This window comes from Ixodes scapularis, unplaced genomic scaffold, assembly GCF_016920785.2.
Source record: "Ixodes scapularis isolate PalLabHiFi unplaced genomic scaffold, ASM1692078v2 PGA_scaffold10__122_contigs__length_95168666, whole genome shotgun sequence".
NCBI classification, from domain to species: Eukaryota; Metazoa; Arthropoda; class Arachnida; order Ixodida; family Ixodidae; genus Ixodes; species Ixodes scapularis.
In genome coordinates this window covers 47,901,293-47,919,357 of record NW_024609836.1, presented here as the reverse complement: position 1 = coordinate 47,919,357, position 18,065 = coordinate 47,901,293, and the positions used below count along the sequence as shown (strand labels likewise).

General features: G+C 45.3%; 1 protein-coding gene across 1 annotated transcript in view; it reads right to left on the bottom strand.

Annotated features, from left to right (window-relative positions):
• Positions 1-17,729, bottom strand: part of LOC120843111 (carboxypeptidase M-like) — a 64,444-nt gene extending 46,715 nt beyond the window's left edge. The window contains exons 1-2 of the mRNA XM_040214344.1: positions 17,507-17,729; positions 12,664-12,761 (exon numbers count right to left, since the gene is read on the bottom strand). Coding sequence (XP_040070278.1) covers positions 12,664-12,761; positions 17,507-17,723 — 315 coding nt within the window. The 5' untranslated portion in view covers positions 17,724-17,729. The remainder of the gene's footprint in view (positions 1-12,663; positions 12,762-17,506) is intronic.
• Positions 17,730-18,065: the final 336 nt, after the last annotated feature.

Here is an 18,065-nt window from a genome sequence, read left to right as displayed (position 1 = left end):
CCCTGTGCCTCTTCCAGTCTTTTGTGAACTGGTGGAACCGCAGCTCCGGGGTTGCGCATTGGATTGTTGGTGCAACCCACAGCACTACTGTCAGAAAAAAGCTAGTAGAAAGCTAGTAACTGCAGCAGTTACTACCCCTTTCTGATCGTTACTACCTTTCACTAACCATTTACTGCCTCAAACGAGTGATAAGTAGTAAAAGGTTAGCAGATGCAGCCATTGCTACCTTTTTGTGACCGTTACTACCTTTTTACTAGCTATCTACTACCGCAAAGGCGAGAAGATGGCGGCGCTTGCTTCATACCCGATTGCCAGCGTTAGCGACGTACTTGCTGTTTCCAATCGCAGGGGAGGTATCTACGCGCAATCGTAGCGTGAAATATTGTATGAGGGGGTATGTTTAAGGGTTACAGCTGACTTCATAACGATCGCAGCCTCCGTACCAGCACGACGTGGAAGCCAGCGCTACAGTGCCTAGAAATATACTGGCTAGTGTTCCGAGCGCTCCCGCTGGGGTGGCACGGAGAGCTATGAATGTCATCGGCGGCCGCGCAGGGGCGCTGCTGTAAGGGTGGGTGCTGCCGGTCCGCTCGCTTGTCAGGTTTCCTATCGCGCGTCGTGAGCAAGGCGACGCTGGGCCGTATTTTTAAGTGTTAGTGTCAGGTTGCGAGGAATGTTTTTCTCAGGCGTAGTTAGCAGTTCTTGCCGGCACCGCTCAGCTGGTAGCGTTATCCGGGTAGTTTTGTTTTTGCATTTACTGCAGGTACTTGAGCGGTGTTGTGGCATCAGGTTGCGCTTGGTTTTTTTTTTTCTTTCGTGCTTTTTTCTTTTCTTTTGGAACTGGCTGGTGATGTGCCCATGCCGGTGGCAGTTGTTAGCCTGTCCATTCCAGTTTTCTGTGGTAGAACATTAAATAATAATCGCGAAGAGAAAAATAACGGGACTCGAAATAGTTTCACGTTTTACTTTATTAGGCATGTAAGACATTTATTGGAATCAACAAAATAGGAACAAAATACAAATTATGAAAGCCTGCATTCAAAATTTCTAACATCAATTTGAGCAAGGAAAAGCTATTGGCAGTGGCGCAACTTAAGATATTTCAGTCGCTGCCTTTGGCCTTCGCGGTCTCTGTTCAAACCTTTCAAGAAAAATCTAAACCTTAAAAGAATATAGAACTTCACTACAGTTGCCAAGGTTTTCTTTCCATGCTCGGGGCACCCTATCTGAGGCAATTTCGAGGACTGCAGGCTCCGTGCAAACTCTTGCATGCTCTTTTCATGCACACTGTTCTTGCTGAAGAAGCTAGTGAATGCATCCTCCATGGCTGCTACTGTCTTTGCCAGGTTATCAGTGGGATAAATAAGCCCACCGTTATCAAAATGAGCCGTGAAATAAGAGTTAACATCATTCATCGCTTCTTTTTGAGACACGCACAACTCGGCTGCGCAACTCGTGCATGCATTCTTAGCTACCGTTTTTCTAGACACATAGCCAGCAACGTAGTACACCAAAGCCGCGTTGCTTTTTTTGTTAGAATACCCTTCATGGTCATTTTCTGGGTGAATGGACTGAAGAACGTCTTCTGCTTCATCAATGTTTCCATTGTCCAGAAAATGGTCCAGTTGGTCCGACAGACACTTCGCTGTGACAGTGGGCACATCTGCAGTACTCAAGAGCGATTTAACGACTGCAGGAGGGCAATTGCCTCCCTTTGGTGGCCTCGCAAGGTTGTAAAAGGACAAGACGTTGACAGTTACTAAGAACTGTGACACGGTTGGGTGGTCGTTACAGCCTGCGGATTGCCTGATTATCCCAAAGAGATTTTCTAGTTTGTCCTGGCTCAAACGAGCAGTTAAAAGGTATGTAAATCCTGCAACAGAGTTCAGGTAAGATAGCAGGTCAAGCGTGCTTTTAATTGTGACCCTGAGCCCAGAAGCTGTACTTCCTGTCAAAAAACCTCCTCCAGCTGGCTTCGCGTGGGCCTCCCACTCATTCAGATATACTAAAAATTTCTGTAAAAACGTTGCGTTTGGACTGCCAGGCTTCAATGCTCTGGCGCTCATCCTTGCTGTCATAATACGAATGAGTTTGTTCATCTGCCGAATAAAATCCTCTGTTGGCTCCATTGTTCTGTACCGTGATAAAATGTGTTTCCTGTGTTCAAAGAGCCCCTTAATAGCTTCATCCCCGAAAAGCTGGAAAGCGAGATTTACTTTCATCTTTTCAAAGCAGTTAGGCTTGATATGTGCAAGCGTAATGCTAGGCATGGCCTTCAATGTTACATTGTCACGGTCCACGTCCCAGGGTGACTGTACTACGCCACTGTGGACATGACCAGATGGTGTCAAATAGCCCTTTGCGACAAATCCATTCCGAACATTCTTAATTAAATGAGGAAAATCTGAAATGAAGAAGAGCTGCCTCGTTGGGTCAACAGGATGCCGTGTGCTGTTTTTGATGCGGCCATCTGCAGAGACTAAAACAAAAGAAGTGATAACAATTTGACGGAGGACATGGGTTTGAAACTTTTGAAATGCTAGAAATAGGTTGTTGAAATTTGCACCAGTTTTCTACTTCGTTACTAGATCAGGCGGTGCAAAGTTTGGGGCATATCCGACCGCCAGTTTGCAAGTTACAACATTTTTAATATTTCGCCGCGCAGTGTAAAAGGCGTCCTTTCGAACGTGCCCAAGAAGGCGAAAATCCGCCATGCCATTCGCGATTTAAAATTCTCCAAAGCTGCGCCTTTTCATCACGTTTTAAGGGCTCATTTACTACTTTATCGCTAACATGGCATTACTCAACCCAGCAATGCAGAGGAACTTTACTGGGTGATATATTGCACCATATAGAGTAGAAAAAACAGTTCCAGAAAATCAATATTTTTTTCAGGTTTTTTTCGATTTTGGAACCCGCGTCTTCCCTTTACACCCTGCAAGTTTGCATGACCCCCTTACCTTGTACACCAAAGTGTCGCCACATGCTTCTATTCCAGCTGGCACCATCACATGTTACGGTGTTAACAACCAAGCCAGCTTGTTCTGCAAGGATGGTGGTTTCTATGATGATCTTAGCAAGAGTTGGTGCCTTCACATTGCCTCTCGCAGCAAAAACACCAAGTATCTGTGTCCAGTTCCCTAAAACAGGCACAATCAGAAATAACATGGATGTAGTGTTGGCAACAGTCCCTAAATCGTAGCCCTAAGGAACGTAGATTTGATGCGGCTTACCGGTGAATGGCTGGAAAAGTACAACCATGCCGTGGTCTGCCAGAATGCCTTTCTGGTCACTTGGTGATTGCTCGCCAAGATCAACGAAGTCCTCAATGCCACCTGAATTGCAAAAATAAAATAAAGAATACAATATATTTAGTCCCTAACTTTTTCTTACACATCTTCATTTGTGAATTTTTGCCTAGGCATCAATTGAGGCCAAGGCGAGCTGGCCTTCAGAAAACGGAATGCACAGCTTAGACCAAGCATACTCATGAGCTTTTAGAACTGGACATCCTCAAATTAAACCAATGTGACTAATGCAACAATACGCTATTATTTCAGTAGGGTTCTGGACTCAACAGTGAAACTCACCATTAGATTTCACATCAAGGTGCTCTGATAACTTCAACTCGTCGATTACGAGACCACCATGGCAGCTGAAGTCATCCATGTCCTTCGTTTTTTCAGCCAGAGCAGCATACACCTTTGGGTTTAAACCAAAACCGCCTTCAAAGCGCTGCAGATATTTCTTAAGGCAGGTTCGGCCTGGGAGGATCATGACTTTTTCTTTACGTAAGTGCTCATAAAGTTTCGGACTTCGCATCCGCATCATTATGCACTCAACAATCCATTCGTCATCGTAAGTCATTCCTCTGAGCGACTTCCGTTGAGCAGCAGTGAAGCAGTTCTTGACAGCAAGCTTCTGTTTCTGAGGGAGTGCCCGGATCCTCGCTTCTAGAGCCTCTTCGGTTATTGTTTTATTTTCCTCTTTCATTTGAGCCACTTGTGCCTGCACGCGAGCCAATTTCTTTTTTGTTCTTGTGAGAGTGCGGGATGTGTTGTGGTGTTTTCTTTTCTCACATGTGGACCCCTTCTGCTTTCTCAACCTGCCCATCTTGTTCTGAGCAAGCACTCGTTGATATTTGCACTGGGCGCAAGAACCTCCTTCGGTTTCAGTTGTTAACAGGCACCTAGCAGCAAAGAACATTTTTCTGTACATGGAGTACTTGTTTGACACTGGCTTCATGCCACAGCCACAGCAAAGGATCATCATGGAAATCTTCTTCACCAACAATTCTGCCTCACTCGGGTTGCAAGCACCTGTTTGCTATGCTCCCTTCCTCTTAGATACACGGTGGCTAAAATGGACCCCCGCTCAGGCAAGGCCTTGCCAAAAATTACCATTCTTTCAATGAAGAGGTTTCCGAAATTATTTTCCTCGGCTTCGCAGGATGCGTAGGACAAACAGTCATTAGATACACTTGGAACTTCCATCCATGTTGCAGGAATCGAGATACCACTAAATGGGTGGCCACTCTCGGTTGATGACTGTAGTACAGGCTGGTTGTCGCTTTGAGACTGTGATGCCGGCTCTCCCTGCGAATCCAACCTTTCGGTGCGTTTGGCACACGCGGCCGAATCGTCAGAACAAACGGAACTTTCAATTTCATCCGTTGCAATGTTGCCGATCACACCGCCGTCCAGCGGATGGGATTTTTCTCTGCGTCTTTGTGGAGGCGGCTCCTGTAAGCAAAGGTTCCTCACCTTTCTCTTTGGTGCTTTCTTGGGCACTAGATGCTTCGGATATTGCTCAAACAATGTTGGCACAGCATCAGGCTTTAGACGTGGTTTGTCTCGAGCGATCTCATTCACCACGCCGTTTACCGTCACCTTGAACGCGCGCTCAATGCAGCTCTCCTCGAAATGTTTTTCACACACGACAGATGCTAATGTCAACCTCCTGTCTTCTCTTTTTATCGCCCTTTCCCACTCCGCCAGCCGCGTAGCGTCGGCAGGTGCCGTGAACAGAGACACTTGCGGCTTGTTCGAACGGTAGCCACTCGTGCACAGCGAGACAAAACATGTTCTCTCTTTGCACTGCCTCTTGGGCTTGGACATTTTATGGTGACAATGCCTGCAGAAGTGGCATCAAGAACAGCCGCTGTAGCTCGGTGAACAAAAAAGGGCGCGCACCAGAAGAACAATCACATATACGCAGAAGAGCAACCGCTTGTACACTTCCAAAGCGAGAAAGCCGCGTTGTCTGCTGCGGCAGCACCCACCCGACAGCCAGCGCCCTCTGCTGCCTTCGGTGGGCATTCATAACAAGAGTTGCCACCCTCTCCCTTAGGGGAGCGCTGGCGCTCGTCACACTAGCCAGTATATTCTAGGCACTCTACCAGCGCTGCAGCGAGCGCAGCAGCCATTGTTGATGCTATGTCCATGCGGCTTACTTACTTTCCTTCTCGTTTGCATTCGTTTGTGAGCGTTTATATTTTCATTTTGGTTTTAACTGGGGTGAAAATAGCCCCGTAGCACCTACTAAAACGTTTCCAAAACAAAAGACAAAAGTTAATTCCGCTTTTTTTATTATTTTTTTTTTGTATTTTTTTTAAGCTAATGTTTTTCTTTCACAAGCAACGCTTGGCAACATTGTACGACAAGCAAGTTGGGGACGGTCGGAGTTCGCAAGACGCTCATTTCTCCGATGTGAACCTGCCGTTTATTGCCTTGTGTCGGGTGCAGTTCTCGTGTTCCCGTGTTGGAGTGCAAAGTTAACGTTCGTGCGCTCGACGGGGCGGGTGTGTGCCTGGACCTGGACTGCTCCGAGGGTAGTTCTAAAGAGCCGGTGCCGCTGTCACTGGATTGGGTTTGTCGTCCAAGAAGCTTTTCTCTGCCTACACTACTGGAGGGCTATGTTGCGCTTTTTGCACTCCCAGGAGACTAGGGAGAGGGAAGTGACGTCAACGACAAGGCAAATGCAGATTGGATGTTGACAGAAGAAAACGAAATCAACACCCAATGTGCGTTTGCTGTGTCGTTGACGTCACTTCCCTCTCCCTAGTCTCCTGGGAGTGCAAAAAGCGCAACATAGCACCCCTAGACACTGAGAACTTCTTCACGGTTTGTGTGCGCTCGGTGGTTGAATGATCCTGATTGAGCTGTCTTCAGTCGTGACAGCGCACTGTCACAGCCGTTGATGTGCGTCGTAAACAGTGTATGTAGATTTGGGACTAATGAAAAAAAAAACTGTTTTGGCATTCTACGAATTTTTCTGACTTTGCTCAAATCTTTCTCGAAAACGCGAGCATTTGTCAGTGTACTACAAAAATTAAGATGCGAGCTCCACGCGGTATTAATTTTGGATGCAATTCTGTAGCGCAGCACGCCAAAGGAGTGCAGCTGCCGTCGTACTCCCCGTCAATTACAGCCTTCGTCCCCCACGGGAGACGGCAAGAAAGCACTCTCTTGCCGACGGTGACCGCATTCGTTTTAAACGCTGAACCGCATGTAATCGGTTTAGCGAGCGACGAGCGACGGCGATTTGTCATGGTCACCCGTCGCGGCGTTCGGTTTTTTTAATTTCTAGGAAACGTCGCTCACCGCCTTGGCCGCTTGTTCCCGTCGCTTTCATGCGGTTTGCCTCGTCGCGCAACTGACCTAGCGACTGCGCGTGCTGATACACGATGCAAGTTTGCGCACTCAAATGGTCAGTATAAAAGACGTAAGTGGCCGAGTGGGCTAAAGCGTCTCCGCTCGTAAGCCTGCGCTGGGTGCCTCCTGGGTTCGATCCCCACTGCCCCTGCGCGTAAGTTAGCTATTAGAGTGATTAAGTAAGCGTGTGTTTGTGTTGCATGCATTGTGTCGATTGTGTGAAAATGTGGGTTTATATGTATCTACTTGGCAACTTGCAAACGTGTAAGAATTGAAATAAACTATGGACAATCGGGCTTTCCTTTTTTTTGTGTACGTTCAATTGGACGGTGACTAGCGCCACCTGGATTACTCATTTTCAGTTTCAATCTTTGTTGTGCCTGCCATCTGGTGGTAAGTGGCATAACCACACACTTTTTTTTTCCACCGAAAATCACATCACTAGTTGCGTTTCCGTCGAGAGGGAGCGCTAGCTACTAGCTAAAGTTAGTAAAATGCATGGATTCTACTTTGAGGCTAGTAACAGTTACTAGCTTCTTGACCTAGTAACCCCATTACTAGCTAATTTACTAGGTGCCTAGTAACATATGTGACAAGCGGTTACTAGCTCTTACCTAGTAAATACTACTAGCTTTTTTTAAGAGTGTACAAGTCGTGCTCGACATTGCCCAACGCGAGTCCAGCCAGTCTCTCCGGCTCCACGACACGCGCGTGAGCGAGCAGCATCGCTTCGCTCTTTTCCGAAAGGTTGCGGAAGCTATGCTGGAGTTAACTGAAGTGCCAGGATGCAAATAAAAATAGGAGAACACCGGGTAACATGGTAAGCACCTCTTGCCGTCAGCAGATTCGCAGAATGCCACGGGAAAAGAAGAGTACGCGGCGTTTGTACGAGACCACAAAACGAAACCTACGTCATTGCCCAGTGTTGCTTCACTAGCTCACCTGGTGCCAGCGTTCTTCACCCGCTGTCGGGTGCTAACCAAGCCGGAAGAACACTTTTCATGTTGGTTTTAATCGGGAATGCAGCGTCGGTTTGACGTGATATTTTGGGTATGACACTATTTTGACCCCACAAGCGATATCAGCCATTTCTATAGGGTCGACTTTTTGAGTGTAGTTGCCATTTAAGGTGCCGTTTAACGCGCCTCGCTCTATGGGACAGTTAATGCTTTCGCATTAATAAAACTTTAGGTGTGAGTGCAGCTTCGTCCTGTCGCGTATGTTCCTTCCGTTTGAATTCGTCGTTTGAGCTGTTTTCATCATGTATTAATAAACATACTAGTAACTAACACTGCCTTGGTGTCACCATAAAATAGTAGAAAAAAGGGGTGCGGACTACACGCATTTGTAGGTACTAAAATTGGCTATAAGTAGCAGTTGTTTCACTAATATAGGGTCACTTTGAAAGGTACCCTCGTGACCAGTGAATATCATTTGTTGCTTGTTTAATCATTTTTGTTCCTTAAATAATGACGCTGTTTTCTTTTATTTTTACCCCTGCTACCAAAAGGCAACCAAGTTACTTTAGTGTCTATATTCTAATTAGTAGTTCGTATGCCAATCCTGTGGTAACGATGTTTTTATGGAGATACCTGTAAGCTATATTGTAGTATTCACAGAAATGTGAAATATTTAGAATCTTGCTCCTTTGTATATACTTTGCAGTTTGTACATGCTTTAAATTGCGGGGGTAGAGGCCCACTCAGGCAGAGGTACCCTTTGCTACTTCATTCCCGCATGGATTAGCCAATAGGAACCCAATTAAAGAGCAAGCTCTCTCTGAACTTTTTGCGGTCCACATTTGCAAGTTCCTAAGGAATGAAGATCGCGAGCTTAGTAATTTCATGACGTTCATTTATTATTCCAGGACGATCGCTTTTAAATATACCGTTGCTTGGTTTTGTTTTTTTAAAGCCTAGTATGCACTGGTGGTCTCGTGAGCGCAATGACCCTAACATAAGGACTTGTAGCAGAATTCTTTGAAACATGGTCAGTATGTTGTAATAATAATTATTATTTATGTGACATCGGGTACATGATGAAAGCAGACCGAGAAAAAAAGCAATTCAGCGATATATATTTATTTAAAAACGGAAACAATTATAAAATGTATATATACTCAATTTAACAATTCGAAACTCACTTTGCCATGCAGTAAAAAAAGCAGCTCCGACAACAATTCATAGACGGACTGAGCATGAAGCTGCAATTCCATATAATATTCAAAAACTAAAATGGGCACACTTCTTAAATTCATGTAACAATTTCAAACTACCAAAAAATAAAATAATAATAAAGTACTAGGTATGACGCTGAGTAAAATATTTACATGTGTTCACTCTTAAAAAAAGTCTCGAGTATCTTTCGTTTTTGATGTTAGAGGTTGGATGCTTTGAGCGTTTACATAATTAAGTAGGTTAGGAAGAATGTGCGATAGCCTCCGCTCCCCACAATTCTACAACTGGATACTCTCCACTTGTCTATGCTACGAGTAGGCTATGTTGGCAATTTCGTCGTTGAGAAAACAAGTTCAACAAGATTACGAACAGGTTTTTTTCCTTTTGACCTGTGACTTATACATAAACCAAATTCGTGCAAATTATATACTGGTATCCCATTCAGGCTTGTAGAAACAGCACTGCCGAGGTGACGGTTCATTAATTCGTTCATTCATTCATTTGCTTTATTTTCCGAGCCACACAAACAATTACGCGCATTTTTAGTGGTGTCCTACGTCACAATACTAAGAGTTCACATCTCAAGAACAAATTTTGACTCGTCAGAATGAAATTAAGGCGTCAACGAACTTTCTAAATGTTTGATCGCATTCAAAAATAGCAATATCAAACTAATCTAAGATGGATTCGAATTTGTTAAAAATCCGTTTGCGGACGGCTAATGGAACCAGTGTTGTGCAAAACAGAAGGATAAAACAATGAGCGTATACGACTAGACCTTTGAGGAACACGTAAATATACACAAGTTAGTCGCGCTGTGCAATCACCAACATCGTTGACAACCTTATGCAAAAACATGAAATCGCGTATCAACCGTCAACTATGCAAACAGTCTATTACATGCTATATGTATCTGTTACCCAAAAATCTATTGCACGTTTTAACAACCGTCTATTGCACATATGTAATCGGTCGTGGGAGGGATTACATATAATACGGAACATTTTGTTTGTAGCGTGTTCTCAGGTAAGGTCGGTCATAGTGGTGTCACGCCTATTTATTGTTTTCAATTAAAGTTTTTATGAGGTCGAGAAATGTGTCCATACAACAGTAAAAAGATTACTTTTGCAATAAACTTTTGTATTTGTGAAAATAAAAAATCGCGCCTAAGTGAGGTTGAAGACAGGACTTTCCCAATTGCGCGTTGACGCAACTTTGAACGCACCTGGAACAAAGAATACAATTGTCTACGTGAAGAATTTTAATAAAGAAAACAAAGAAAAAACCTAAAAAAAAATAAAAACATTTCTTCACCTTATTACAATTTATTGATTTCTGTGCCCTCCGTCATATTACTGTTAACCCTAAAACTTTCGGTACGTGACAAGCCGGACACTCGCACAAAGATGATTTCTTAATGTATACTCTAGTGATTCAAAACTCTCGAAATATTTACCATCAATACGATCAATAGTTTTTTTTCTTAGAACAATCGACAGTGTCGAAAACTATAGATAGTGGATTATCGATGTTACATCGATAGTATTATTGATAGTGACTAGCGATAGTTCCATCGATAGTTAATTTGGATAGTGTACTGTCGATAGTACTATCAATACATATCGACAGTTGACTCTCGGTTTACTATCAATGCAATCGACAGAGAACTATCGTGTTACGATTATGAAAGGCACTGCCCAAAAATGGTGTCACGACGGATACATACGGGCAGACAACGCGTGGTTCTGGGGAAAATATGAAATTGAAAAGAAACAAAACTTAAAGTTGCATATTCTTGAAATTAATTTAGAGATAAAACAGAAATGCCATTTAGACTGGCTGAAAGAAATATAAACTCTAACCAAGTTTGAATAAAAACAAAATACCCTACGTTTCGGGACCAGCTCGGTCCCTTGGTCACGGGCACCGTGGAAGAAATACATCTAAGGTGATGACTCTCTGTCCGATGCGGCGACCACATTATGTTCGGCGCACCGAGCGCGCTTCACTCGCACAGAGATAGATGGCGCCAAAGTATAGAGGGGCTTGTGAAGGCTGGTATAGGGGGCTTGTAAAGGAAATTATGCCTTCTTTAATCGGTCCCTGTGTACTGCGTGGTTAAATAATGGACTTAAGTTGGCGTATTGGCACTGATTGCCTTTTCCCCCGTGCGGTTGCTGTTTTTTTTAAACGAGAACATTCCGATGATGACTCAAGGTGACCAAAACACTCGTATAAACACAAAACTTCCCGACACAATCTACTGGGCTTTCAATAATTCCGTTAAACAGCTGGGTCGTGCTCGCATGTTTTGTCCAATAGCATGTTTGGTAACAGTTACGTAAATTGTATACACATATTCCGTGGCTTTATAGGGTTGGGAGATTTTTCCATCCTGCTCCTTCCTTCTTATTTAAATTATTTTTAATAATATTACATAGTGGGGCCTAAATAATTCTTTACATGCGCAGAAAGGTATTTGCATTACAAATGGTTTATACAAACAATGTCAACTGGTACTGTGGTACATACAAACCATGTGAGCAGAAAACATTTTTATTTAAGATGACATAATGACTTATATGATGACCCAGTATGATGACATACTGGCTGAAATGATGACACAGCGACTAAAAGTCAAACAGTACTAGCGGGTATAGGACATAAATCACTTTTCGTCTATACACTCACAATATGGTGTCACCCCGTCTTACTTCGGTACTTCGGGCAGCCAGAGAAAATGCTCGGAGCAGCCTCTACAGATATCACGGGCTTCTTTGCAGCATGGGGGAGAACGCTCCCACGGAATTCCGAATGATACCATTTCGATATCAGTTCGTCGGGGAAATGATTGGCACAAACATGATCACTAGGTAGTACCTTGCGATCGGCCCTCGGGATCGCACGACGCCACTGCTCCAGGCGAGCGTCATTCGATGGAGCTTTAAACAAGGACACTCGCTCTGCAGAGTTCCGGTACCCCGGATTGCGGTACCCCGGAAGCACATCTTTCCCATCCTTATAGCGTAACTTCTTTTTCTCCGAGTTAAGGCTCACCTTCGTGCACGACAGTGGCACCCGTGATCGACACAGCACCAAAGCAAAACACGATGCCAGCCACCGGCCGCACATCACCACCACACCGCGAAAAAGGCGAGCGCGCTACGACGCCAGCACCGTGACCGCCGAGGAGGGACCTCATACCCACGGTGCTCATAGCTCAGCGCTGCCCGCGGCGGCGCGGAACTAACTACTCCTGGTTCGAGGCTAACTCCGAACACGATCGGGTCGCTCGCTCCCCGCGGGAAGAGCGGCCAGAGTCATCACCTAAATGTATATCTTCCACCGTGGTCACGGGTGACTATGGGTTGGGCAAATCTTCTTCGTCGTCTTCATCCATATCATCTTAATAATGTTAAACTTCATCTTCATCAAGAATATCCAGCGGTGGAACCCGGTTCAGAAGGTTGCGCCCGTTTTTCCGTAAGTCGACGAAGCCCTGAGACGTATACGCTTGGAAGAGTGCCCGATGATCTGTTGACGTTTTCTTTTGTTGTTTGAATATACCAGGATTCCAGGTGCAGACGTCTACGCCAGTGTTTTTCGTGGCCAGAATCTCGCTCTTGTCGAACGGCGAGATTCTGACCACTGGGACTGCCCGCAATAAAACGTCACGTAGGCAGCACCGGCGTTTCCTTAAAATATTAAGAGGCTATAGATATATAGGACATTGTTTTTCCATTAGCAACCAACGTATACGTTAACCCGTAGTTCGCTAAGTGATTGGGAAATAATACGACGCGCTCCGCTTGGTACGTCGGTAGCGTTCTTACCTCATTGCCGTGCATGTTGGCCACGTATTTGACGTTGGGCTTAAGCAGCGGCTCTTCGTGCGGCTCTTTGGTGATGAGGAGAACCCAGAGGTCCCGGTCTGGAAAGACGGACGCGAGTCGAACAAAGGCGCAGATAACTTGAGCGAATGGTGCGACCAGGGTTGGAAGGGTACTTCAAATTATTTCGAATAATATTCTAATAATATTGATCATGGTGTGTACACAAGAAACACTAAGCCTGGATATGGTACATTGTCGTAGGATTTAACAATACGTACAAAGCAGCAAACATTATTGACAATCAACGTTGCATTTATGCAGACACTATAGTCGGTAACAAGTTAAGAATAAAGTGGAAGCTCCTCCGGTCTCTTTTCACTTTGGCAAAGTGAACGCTGGAAAGGAGGCGACCACCTAGCCAGCGTTCACTTTTCTTAGGTAAAAATAGGTGAGAGGAGCTTCTTAGCCTGTCACCTAATGTATTGTGTTTATTGCTCGTCCAAAAGTGGTAATGTCATAAAATAGTGTGTATTGCATATTGGTCTAGCCTTTCTTTTTACTATCAAATTGCGTTTTCGTAATGTGCGATGTATTCTAGAAAGCCAACAGATAAAAAAGACTTTAAGAGCGACTTTACCCGGGAGAAACCATGAAAGTAAACAGTGCCTAAAAGCAGCGGCCAATGAACCGCAGCGTTGACAACCTTACGATAAATCATCTTAAAGATGTCAACTAAACAGTGTCTTTCATCATGAGAGGTAGAACGACCTTATACCCACTAACATCTTAGAGCAGGTCGAACAAGCTCCTGCAGAAAGAAGCAAGCTGCCGCAGTCAAAGACTCAAACTCGGAAATCATTTCTATTAATGGGGCACTAAAGTGCTTTTTGAGATCCTCGTTTTATTGCCAAAATTCAATCTACAAGCTCTAAGCACTCTAAAAAAAAAAAAAAAAAAAAAAAAAACGGCTAGTAACTCACGCCAGGCCGATTTGCGTATTAAGAAAGTGATACGTGTCGGGAACTTTGATCACTTTCAAATATCCAAATCGGTCGCGCATGAATGTAATCGCGTTTCTATTTATTAGGGTTCTTAGAGCTCGTAGATTAAGTTATAACCATAAAAAGAGGATCTCAGACAGCACTTTAGTGCCTCTTTTTGGTCAAGCAGGACCTGGTGATTTGCAGCCGAACCTTTGATATTGAAAGATAGCCAAAAGCACTCTCGGCAATAGATCCTCTTCCAAAGTTCATCGAGGAACCTTGGCGGCGGTCGCCATTTCTTGGGCACGAAGCGCACGATTGGCTTCAGTTCCTCGCCGAACGCTGGCGCAGCCCTCCCGTCTAATGCATGCCCAGAGTACGCACCCAAGCAATGGCGGACCAGGATAATTTGTGCAGCCACTACAAGATGGCGCGCACTTTTAAAGAGCGGATATTGGTCAACTGCCCGAGTGAAAACAGCCTATAGTCGCTGACAGCTTAAGAAACGACGGGGGTGGTGGGTCCCGGGCATCTGATTACCGCTCCTCAGCCAATCAGAGTACAGCACTTGCCGATAAGACTGCCAGACAATCACAAAGCAAGAAGGGTAGACATAAAAAGCTATGCCCCACGTGTGTTTAGCTGACGGCGACTGTAAATTGAAAGGCGTGGTGTACTGATTTTTTAAAGTCATCTACTGGCGGTCAGCGCGGGTCACAGATTGGGGACGAATGATGCGGCAGCGTTGGGCCGGACCTCGCTTCCAGTCAGTTGGAACTACGAGACGCCGTCTGAGTTGTGACATTAAGCAATGCAAGCGTGACGTTTTGGATTGCTTAATGTCACAACTCCGACTGCGTTTTTTGTTAGAAAACATGATTGCGCTTTGAAGACGGGGACATAGGAAGGACAGACACCACAGAGCCCTACTTTCAACTGATATAATTCCAGAACCTCAGCGTAGAAACACACTGCGTCACCGCATCACATCTCAACCAATCCGTGGCCCCGCCATGGACCGCAAGTACGCCAACTCCTTATCCGCCAAGTCAATTGACACCACACTGACACAACACGTGCCGGAACTATTTATAGCGTCAGCCTCCATAATTTCTCTAACAGTCCTATCTATGTGCCACTGTTAGAGAGACTACGGAGGCTGACAGCTATAAATAGTTCCGGCACGTGTTGTGTCACTGTGGCGTCAATTGACTTGGCGGATAAGGAGTTGGCGTACTTGCGGTCCGTGGCAGGGCCACGGGTTGGTTGAGATGTGGTGCGGTGACGCAGTGTGTTTCTACGCTGAGGTTCTGGAATTAAATCAGTTGAAAGTAGTGCTCTGTGGTGTCTGTCCTTCCTATGTCCCCGTCTTCAAAGCGCAATCATGTTTTCTAACGTACCATACCAACTTGCCCAACAATCATCACTTGCGTTTTTTGGTCTAAACATACGTCTCGGCACCGCCATTCGCTGAGCTGCCTCCGTAAGTTGCGGTGATTGGCTCTCCGAGTGTTGTGCGGGAAAGCAGACGCACGGGCATTTTTTAGAGTGTACTTCGTTTCACTAAGTCCAGACGCACCTGATGCTATGAGCTGATGGGACCAATCGAACAGTGTGAAAAGCGCAAGTCACTGAATCTTTCCTGTACGTGATTGATTCGGCGATGATAGACCACGATACGACACTTGACGAACACCATGACGTTGCACTTTTTGCGCTGTTTGATTGGTCTCATCGGCTCGCAGCGTCGGCTGCGTCTTGACTTAAAGGCTGACGAACAGCCAGAAAGATGGAAACTCTCTCAATTGCCATTCGAGAAACATAGAGCCCCTCCTCCTTTTTGCTGGGGGTAGCTCAGGGACTCGCTCCCGTGAAGAGAGGAGAGAGGAGTGCGAGAGGGAATGGAGAGAAGGAAACGGGGATCCCGTTTTCCGCCCAGGAGAAGACGATTCTGCAGGTTGGCCTTTAAAGGGTAACTGCAAAGAAAAAATAGTTTTTTTTTAAACAGCCTAATTGGGACAAGCATGTCACAAAACAAATGTTCCGCGAAAAAAAAATTTTTTTTATCAATATTTACGCCACAGGACGTAATTTAGTAGAGTCAGAATTTCTCCACATTTGAAACTCCCGCTCTTTCGACCCCCGCGGAAGAGGAGTACGCCCCGCCCCTCACTCTCCTTGCGTTGCGGAGTTGAACGACGCAGCGTCTCGACTTCCGGCAAGATCTGGCAACCACGCCAGGCCGTGGTATTTTTTTGGTTTGACGCGGTTTGCGAGCACATGTTGGCACATGTAGCGAAGACGTGACCGGAGAAGTGCCCCTGTGATGTTCCCGGAAGATGGAAAGTATCGTTCGTAATCGTCGTGCGCGCTTTCAAAGCGAAGGGAGTCACGTAATCCACAAGTGCGCAACCACGAGCCAAGGTTCACGACAGCGCTGCGTTGGTTTCGGCGATCTCGTTCCGTTTGGTGCAACACGGCGATGAGACAGAGCTGAAACGTTTGTGGTGTGTGTAATGCGGTGCTAACACGGAGCGCAAATTGGTTGTTGTGGGGTTGACGTTCAACCAGTTAAGTCCCGTCGTCGTCAGCTGATCCAGTCAAACTGGTCCGGGAGGACGCTGGGAGCGTTCTTAAAAGTAAATCTGCCTCGTTCTGTTTCAAAATGTGGAAGTTTCCCGACGCATTCCGTGAGTAAAAAGCTGCGGGCGTTTTCAACAAAATTACTACGTTTTAATTGAACAATGGACTCCGCATTGTTGTCCTAAATCTGCCGTTTTTATGCTTCGTGTTGGACTGCGTTTGCACAGCGACGTGTTGCATCGTGCGGTGTGAATAAATTGGCACGATTTCGTACCTGCCTACAGATGCATGAACTGAGACCATTTTTATGTAGTGGACATAGTGCTTTTTTTATTTTCTGTCTAGTCGCGGACGTTAGGTGCACACGGGGCGAATCTCGACGGCCTCCAGAGCGATATGACGAGTACGTAACTGGACACGTTTGTCGCTAAGCGAACGCCCGATTGCCTCCACCCAAATAGCATTCCTTTCGGGGCGACATGGCTGCTGGAAGGCTCACTGTCGGGATCACGCATCTAACATCTCCGAAAAGTCAGCATTTGCACGCACAAACAAGCAAAAAAAAAAAAAAAAAAAAAAAGCACGCTAAGCAGGCAAGGAGGAAAACGAAAGAACCGTGCTATGAAAGCCAAAACCCCGCGTCGCTTCCTATCACTAACACCTGCGACAGCTGCGAAACACACACTACTTCACTTCAAGAAGTCTCACTCAAGCACCTGGGTCAGCACGAAACGACGAAACACTGATCACTTCGGCGAAACGATTAGTCGAGGTAGGCGAGACAGGCGGGAGCAGACTTCGGCGGCCATGAAAGATGGCGAAGCTTTTGTTTGTATGAATCCAAACGGAAGTGCCCGTCTTGTAAACCTTTTGTAAAGAATAATAACTCTCATCACATGGGTTATTCTTTAAACGTAAAAATATGCCGCTCAAAAGGAAATTGCAACGAATAACAAAGGTTTAACAACCAAGATCTAAGCTGTCAATCAAACTCTTAGCCAATGAGAACCTTTTGGGATTGACGTCACATAATCACAACTTCGTGGCGCGCGATTTAAAACGGGCGAAATAGCCGCAAACTAAAATCAGTCTCACGCAATAAATATTGCTGTAAAAAATGTTTTTTCTCGCGGAAAAATTGTTTTTTGACATGCTTGTCCCAATTAGGCTATTTAAAAAAAAAATCTTTTTTTTCTTTGCAGTTACCCTTTAAGGTGAAAAGAAGTATAGTAATGGAGTAAATTTGTCTTTCTCTGGTAGATCGACGCGTGGCTTACTTTCGACGGACTTTCCAACGCTGTAGAGCTTGGTGAAGTCCGGGTAGTTGGTGCTCACATTGCGCAGAAAGGCCGTCATTTCCTCGTAGTTGTAGTAGGAGTAATCGTTACGCTTCTTGCCTCCCGTGCTTTTCCCGCGCACGTGCTTCACGGCGCTTAGGTACAGAAGGACGCACATGAGAGCCAGCCCCGACGCGCACCAGTTGGAAGGCCGCATACTGACGGAACCTGCGAAAGTAGAGGACATGCATTCCGGAGTCAGGCAGATCAAAACACGCACACTTATAAACGTGTTTTCATCATTAATACATAATAATGGCAATCTGGGCTAGTTGGTTCATGATAACTTTCAGGGCGCCGAAAATACACAAGGACAAGAAACAAGAAAGGAGACGAAAACAAGGCGCACTCGCAACTGGCGTTTTTGAAAAAAACCAATATCTTATATGCTCATGGGAAAAAACACAGTCATACTACACAGTCATACTACATCCGGTGTAGCCCCCTTCGTAAAAAAGTGTGCTCTTTTGCCGATAGTGACACAGAGGTGTCACTAATG